The sequence below is a fragment of the Gobio gobio genome (assembly GCF_949357685.1).
Source record: "Gobio gobio genome assembly, chromosome: 3".
NCBI lineage: Eukaryota > Metazoa > Chordata > Actinopteri > Cypriniformes > Gobionidae > Gobio > Gobio gobio.
In genome coordinates this window covers 1,221,171-1,229,335 of record NC_137099.1, presented here as the reverse complement: position 1 = coordinate 1,229,335, position 8,165 = coordinate 1,221,171, and the positions used below count along the sequence as shown (strand labels likewise).

General features: G+C 40.5%; 1 protein-coding gene across 1 annotated transcript in view; it reads left to right on the top strand.

Moving 5' to 3' along the window:
- The window catches only part of cenpe (centromere protein E), a 132,607-nt gene extending 124,465 nt beyond the window's left edge, over window positions 1-8,142 (top strand). The window contains exons 53-56 of the mRNA XM_079811915.1: window positions 268-365; window positions 2,024-2,135; window positions 3,821-4,068; window positions 8,007-8,142. Of these exons, the coding sequence (XP_079668041.1) occupies window positions 268-365; window positions 2,024-2,135; window positions 3,821-4,068; window positions 8,007-8,116 (568 nt within the window). The 3' untranslated portion in view covers window positions 8,117-8,142. The remainder of the gene's footprint in view (window positions 1-267; window positions 366-2,023; window positions 2,136-3,820; window positions 4,069-8,006) is intronic.
- Window positions 8,143-8,165: the final 23 nt, after the last annotated feature.

Genomic DNA, 8,165 nt, shown 5'->3' with positions numbered 1-8,165 from the left:
TGCATTGATCCAATCACTCAGGCAGTATTGCTCTAAACTTGTCATGGTAAAGAGTCAGGAAGTGCATAAAGACAAAAGACTCAATGTCTCAAACACTTGCGTATTCTCCTTAGAATTTTCTCAAGTTTACTTCAAAATGTAAAACACAAATACAGATAATGTTTTGCTATATTCTATTACATTGGAACCTATATATAACAATGTATAAATTTGTAATCCAACAATTAGCCTAGCGGCGTGTGTAACGTTCTTCTGTGATTCTCCTAGAGTGGCTCAAATGAGCTCCATGCTGGAGCACCGAGCAGACCTCATCCGCAAGCTGAAGGAGAACCTGAGGAAGGTGCAGCAGGACGAGGAGCAGTCATGTAAGAGCTCGATTCCATGCAGAACTCACTTTATCAGGGTTCACACTCATCCTGGAAAACCTTAAAGTGGTGACAAATGTTCCAGTCCTAGAAAACACACGGAAAATGTCCTGGAAAATCTCTATCACTGGCCCAAAACAATTACAATTACCGCTAGTTGCAGAAAGTGCGATGTTCAGGAATGCTGAGTTATGACATGTGAGAAGTATTTTGAATAATAATGTTTAGTTTTGTGTTGCCATTAGCTGTAGTTAGCTATTGCTCAAATGTGTGCAGTGGTTGTTATTGGGTAAGCAGCTACTTAAGCACATAATTTTGATATAAACTTGCAATTGCACGATATAATCTCACAATTGGGTGTTATAAAGTCAGAATTGCGTGATATAAACTCAACAATTGTGTTATAAAGTCAGAATTGCGTGATATAAACTCACTATTGGTGTTATAAAGTCAGAATTGCGTGATATAAACTCAACAATTGTGTTATAAAGTCAGAATTGCGTGATATAAACTCACTATTGGTGTTATAAAGTCAGAATTGCGTGATATAAACTCAACAATTGTGTTATAAAGTCAGAATTGCGTGATATAAACTCACTATTGGTGTTATAAAGTCAGAATTGCGAGATATAAACTCAACAATTGTGTTATAAAGTCAGAATTGCGTGATATAAACTCACTATTGGTGTTATAAAGTCAGAATTGCGTGATATAAACTCAACAATTGTATTATAAAGTCAGAATTGCGTGATATAAACTCAACAATTGTATTATAAAGTCAGAATTGCGTGATATAAACTCACAATTGGGTGTTATAAAGTCAGAATTGTGTGATTATAAATTCACAAATGTGTTATAAAGTCAGAGTTGCGTGAGAAACTCAACAATTGTATTAAGTCAGAATTGCGCAATATAAACTCAACAATTGTATAATAAAGTCAGAATTGCGTGATATAAACTCAACAATTGTGTTATAAATTCAGAATTGCGTGATATAAACTCAACAATTGTATTATAAAGTCAGAATTGAGATATAAACTCGCAATTGTATAATAAAGTCAGAATTGCGTGATATAAACTTAACAATTGTGTTATAAATTCAGAATTGCGTGATATAAACTCAACAATTGTATTATAAAGTCAGAATTGAGATATAAACTCGCAATTGCGTGTTATAAATAAGAATTGCATGATATAAACTCACAAATGTGTTATAGTCAGAATTGTTAGAGATAAACTCACAATTGCGATTTATAAATCTGAATTGCGAGATACAGCGTCAGAATTTTGTGACATAAATGTACAATTGTGATGTCAGAATTGCGCGATATAAAGTCAGAATAGCGAGTTAAAAAGCAATTACCTTTTCTTTTTATTCTGTGGCAGAAACAAGCTTCCATAATATATGATTAAGAGCTCATATTAAGAACAGCTTTTATAGTTAAGTAATGGCAATAAACTGCATGCCTTTTAAAGACTTAGAGAGCAATATTTGGCATGATCCTTGTCTTTTATTCCCGTCGTAGTAAAATTTTAAAAGTCCTGGAAAATGATTGCTGGAAAAGAGTGGGAACCCTGTTTATCCTTGAACTGGGCAGGAATGAAAACAGAATAAGTGTTGATGTCATGTGACTAAGTGTTGTAAATGTCTTCTGCAGTCGCAAACGCCGATGAGTTTGACCTCAAATTGGGCTCGAACACCAGAGTGGCCACGACCCAGAAAGAGAAGCTGATGGAGGATCTTCAGCAGAAGAACGCTCAGTTTGAGAGGTAACCTCTCTTCTGTTCACACACTCCTCTAAATGAGCGCTCAGGGTTACAGGAGTAAATGTGTGGTGTTGGTCGAGATGGACCAAACGTCAAGCCTCTGTGTCTTAATGGTGCGTTCACACCGGACGAATGAGGCGGCGAGATTCGCGAGAATGAGGTGGCGAGATTGGCGGGAATGAGGCGGCGAGATTGGCGAGAATGAGGCGGCGAGATTGGCGAGAATGAGGCGGCGAGATTGGCGCGAATGAGGTGGCGAGATTGGCGCGAATGAGGTGGCGAGATTGGCGGGAATGAGGCGGCGAGATTGGCGAGAATGAGGTGGCGAGATTGGCGGGAATGAGGCAGCGAGATTGGCGGGAATGAGGCGGCGAGATTGGCGAGAATGAGGCGGCGAGATTGGCGCGAATGAGGCGGCGAGATTGGCGGGAATGAGGCGGCGAGATTGGCGCGAATGAGGCGGCGAGATTGGCGGGAATGAGGCGGCGAGATTGGCGAGAATGAGGCGGCGAGATTGGCGGGAATGAGGCGGCGAGATTGGCGGGAATGAGGCGGCGAGATTGGCGCGAATGAGGCGGCGAGATTGGCGGGAATGAGGCGGCGAGAATGAGGCGGCGAGATTGGCGGGAATGAGGCGGCGAGATTGGCGGGAATGAGGCGGCGAGATTGAGGCGGCGAGTTTGGCGGGAATGAGGCGGCGAGTTTGGCGCGAATGAGGCGGCGCAAATTGAGAGTTTTGAGCGCGCGAATTGCTCAAGTTGAAAAATCTGAACTTTGGCGGATATTTCGCGCCGTGTTAACCAATCAGGAGCTTGCTCTAGTAGTGACAACAATGAGGAGAAAATCTGTATATTAATATCTGCTTCAGACAATATGATTATCACTGTGATAACATTAAATGACATGAAACGCAACACAGTCTCTTTCTGTTAAATGCAAGTTTATGTTCGATCAATAATACAAAAGTATAAGTAAAAGCTATAAAAAGCTACACATGAAATAAAGCAAACAATTCAGTCAAACATTCAAAGTCAGTGCTAGTCGGCTAACGTTACAACTGCAACATACAGTTATAGCCTAAAAATATAAAGTATTGAAACTTCTCTTTGACCTCAGTCTAAACGATTTGCCAGGGAACAAATTATAGATCCATGAGACCAAAGATCGGCCGTTACAAGACGAATTGTATCTGGAGCCGCCACAGAGACATCAGAGCCAGCGGCAGAAGAACTGGCTGAGGAAAGGCTGATCTCACCGGGTTAATGAGCGCCGCTGATCCACTGGAGCTCACACACACACACACACACACACACCACATCACATGTTCAAATAGGCACTCTTTATATAAATAAACCACACATTTGAGCTTTAAACTACTACATTATCGACTGAAAAAGTCTGAAAACTACGTTTTGTCTCACATTAACAGTAGATTATTAACAAAAAAAAGACGTGTAAACACAGCCCATGTCAGACATTTCTCAACGAGACGAGCCGCTGACAGAAGCTCCGCCCATGAGGAGAATCACGTCTGTTGTGCAGTGAATGTCACACGCGATTGAAGCGAGTAAACTCAAAATGTTCAAGCGTCCACCTTGGCTCGAATCTCGTCCGGTGTGAAGGCCACATTAGCCTGAGTGATGCACAGCTTCTCCTGACCCTAATCGAGTGTTTCCTGCCTCTTGTAGTCTGGTGAGCAGACAGCAGGAGGAGATCAACAAGTGGAAGCGGCGAGCGTACAAGATGAAGGAGGGTAAGAGAGACGCTTCCTGCACTCCCACCAAACGCCAGCCGCCTCTGACCGAGCTCAACTCGCCCAAGAGGCCCTTCCTGGACTCGCCCAAGAGCCGGTTCTTCGACGGCCGCTCCAGCGCTCCGGTGGCCCTCAGCCATCCCACACAGTTCTTCGACAACTCCAGCCTCGGGACGGTGCCAGGTACCACAAACCAGAGCTTTAAGAGTTTTCAAATGTTTAAAATCACAGCTTCATCAGAATGATATGAAACTTGGTGACTTTTCTTGCATTAGGGATGTTAACACATGAAAAAAAGGGGGTCATGATTCGAGCATGCTGATTGGTCGCGTTCATTGTCTTCAGTCATAAATGACCGACTATAGGAAATTAATGAAAAATCGGCAAAAATTCACCGAATATTTGTGTTCAATCTACAAATCGGCCACGATGCTGAAAAAAAGTACACAGCAGTGAAGGAGTGACACTCTAAAACATCAAGAGTGTGATATTGACACACACACACACACACCTATGAAAAACTGAACCTATGAACCACATTTTGAATTTTTTTAAAATCACAGCTTCATCAGAATGATATGAAACTTGGTGACTTTTCTAGCATTAGGGATGTAAACACACAAACATTTTGAGGGCATGATTCGAGCATGCTGATTGGTCGTAAAAAAAATACTCCCACTTGTGCTCTTTGGTCAAAAATGACCATCATAGGAAATTAACTGCAAAACACAAATTCACAGATGAAATCTATATTTCTAACAAATAAAAAAAAATATCTAAAACTTTATAATAAATAGTCTTTGAGTCTTCTTCAAATCCATAAAAAAAAATCATTAAATGTGTTCAAAAAAGAAATAGTGAATGCTCAAGCCTCTCCATAGAGACTCTAGTGGTCACACACATGGCTGCAGGATTTCTGAAATAATTCCAAAAGAGGTGCTAATCTGCCTTAAAAAAATATATATATATTTTGAAGGCCTAGTCTCTATTTTAACCTGAAATACTGCAATCATGTTTTTATTATTATTATTATTTTCAATGGCAAAAATAGACCATAATCATTGTATAAATATTAAAAAATACCATCAAATCATCTCAAAATACAAAATTAAAAAGAGAAAATATTATTGAATAAAAATAAATTGCATTGGTTTCACTGGGGTGGAGGAAGTTACATGTTTAGGTGTCCGGGAAGACGAGCAAAGCGCCCCCTAGAGGAAGAGCAGCAGAGGTTAAAGGTCGCGATCTGATTCCTAAATTTCTCCGTTTTATCCAGAATCGTGCGGCTCTAATACAAATGAAGAATAAAATTAAAAAAGCTAAAAAAAATCTACATTTTAAAGGAACATAATGTAATAAATAATAAGTTGTTATAATGTAATAACTCTGTAATAAATTTTTTTTTGAAGTTATACATAGTTCAAAAATGATTGTAGTATGTTTTATAAGAAAATACTGTCCGTTTTTCTACTTCAAAATGTTACATTTAATTCAGTGTTACCTGCAGTTTCTTTAAAAATGTTCACTCGGAAATTGTTAGTAAATTTACGTTTTTTTATGGAAGCTTGTTTCTGCCACGAATAAAACATTTTAAAAGATTATTGATATATAAAGCCGGAGTCGCGACATGCACAGTTCTTCTGTGGTGGAAACTAGGCCTGTCGCGATAGTCAATAAATCAATTATTCGCACGATAAAAAAAAAATTAGCTCTAATTTTTCTGGCCGTGATAATTTCCAGCGTCCGTTTTTATATCCATTTTTGCCGAGCGTTACATTATGATCACGCTCAAATACATGTTAATGCTTCCAAGCGCAACAAGACACAGGAGAACGCTGTGTGTGTGTGTGTGTGTGTGTGTGTGTGTGTGTGTGTGTGTGTGTGTGTGTGTGTGTGTGTGTGTGTGTGTGTGTGTGTGTGTGTGTGTGTGTGTGTGTGTGTGTGTGTGTGTGTGTGTGTGTGTGTGTGTGTGTGTGTGTGTGTGTGTGTGTGTGTGTGTGTGTGTGTGTGTGTGTGTGTGTGTGTGTGTGTGTGTGTGTGTGTGTGTGAGAACAGAGAAAAGTGCAGCTTTAATGATGATTAATCTATATTTCACTTATTATTTATGCAGTTAAGAAAGGTGTTTGATAACGATTATATTTCTGTACATGTCTAACAGGGAAGAAACAGGTAAAAATAACTGGCCTTCATTCATAAAAACGTACAACACATATTTAAAAGATGCTGTCAATAAATAGTTTCTACATTAATTTGGAGAGTAACTGAAATTATTACAATATCAAAATATTAAAAACGTATTAATTGTGATTAATTACAGATTTGTTTTGGATTAATTAGTTAATTTTGTTTAATGGATTGCTAACACACGATCATCCTCTGCAGTTTCCAGCTGTTTATTCATTTGTTTGTGAACAGACTGAGACTTTTATTGCTTTTATTGTTTTGTTCATTTATTGTGGATATTTAAAATGCTTTCCGTTTTCAGTGTTAAATAGACTTTAGAAATAAAAGTTTATTGATCTTTGAAAAGGTGAACCTGCATTATTATGCCATTATCCTTATTTTAGATGAAAATGAACGACAATATTATCGTTTATCGCAATAATTTCTTGGCCAATTTATCGTCCAGCAAAATGTGTTATCGTGACAGGCCTAGCGGAAACAAGCTTCCATAGTTTTTTACTAATTCTGATGGCTCTAACATAGTTTTTATGCAAATTAAAATATCAAACAAAATATATTTTAATAATAATAATAATGTTGTACTGTACAATAAAAAGCTACATATTTCTTTAAAATAGAAATGACTTATTTTGACGGGTCGCTGCTGGTTTGAGAGTGAAGCTCGGCTCTGTTCCCACACACACACACACACACACACACACACACACACACACACACACACACACACACACACACACACACACACACACACAGCTCATGACATCATCACTCTGAAACCGCTGCTGTGTATGCTTTTGATTAATCTGTCAATCGCTCTAAGCCGAATGGTGATTATGTATATCTCGCGCAGCGTGTGTGTGTGTGTGAGAGACTGTCTGTGTTTGACCCTCTGTTGTACTGTGTGTGTGTGTGTGTGTGTGTGTGTGTGTGTGTGTGTGAGTGTGTGTGTGTGTGTGTGTGAGTGTGTGTGTGTGAGTGTGTGTGTGAGTGTGTGTGTGAGTGTGTGTGTGAGTGTGTGTGTGAGTGTGTGTGTGAGTGTGTGTGTGTGTGTGTGTGTGTGTGTGTGTGTGTGTGTGTGTGTGTGTGTGTGTGTGTGTGTGTGTGTGTGTGTGTGTGTGTGTGTGTGTGTGTGTGTGTGTGTGTGTGTGTGTGAGTGTGTGAGTGTGTGAGTGTGTGAGTGTGTGAGTGTGTGAGTGTGTGAGTGTGTGAGTGTGTGAGTGTGTGAGTGTGTGAGTGTGTGAGTGTGTGAGTGTGTGAGTGTTTGACCCTCTGTTGTACTGTGTGTGTGAGAGAGTGTGTGTGTGTTGCGCAGGAGTTAAGCGCTCAATGTGTGTGTTTTGATGTCAGAGGTCTCGTGTTGGCCGGCCGAGCCGCCCATGGACTCCTCAGACTCTGATGACGAGGGTAACCGTTATCATCATCATCATCATCATCACTGCTCTTCCTCACTAACGGGGCTTCTGGGACACGGGGGCTGGTTAGGACTTAAAGGAACATGTGATATGAAATCAAACCCTGAATATGAATCCATTACGTTGTGTGGCGTTGGGGGAATTTGCACGTTTGTCACTGGGATTTTATCAGTTCTGTTTCGGACACACTCTCGGTTACGGTCACACACTTTTATTTCCTTGTCACTGTCACTCTGGGCCATTCGAGGTTTATAAAACATTGATCTGACACATCACATGAGAACACACAAATCGACAAAGTGAATATGCGTAAAAATAAGACTCACAATCACAATCAGACACACACATACACACTCACACACACACACAGACTCACACACACTAACACATTCACACACAGAGACAGACAGACGCACACACTCACACAAAGACACACACACACACTCTCACACTCACAGACACACACTCACACACAGACTCACACAGACACACACTCTCTCACTCTCGTGTCTTTTGTTGTTTTAGAGTCCAGCTCCAGCTCCGCTGCGCCGCTTGATGACTGGTGGCAGATTCCCGGAGCGTCTCACACAGAGCCGGACGCTAATGTGAACGCCAACGCCTGCCCGACGCAGTGACCACACACACACACACACACACACACACACACACACACCGTCTGTTCTC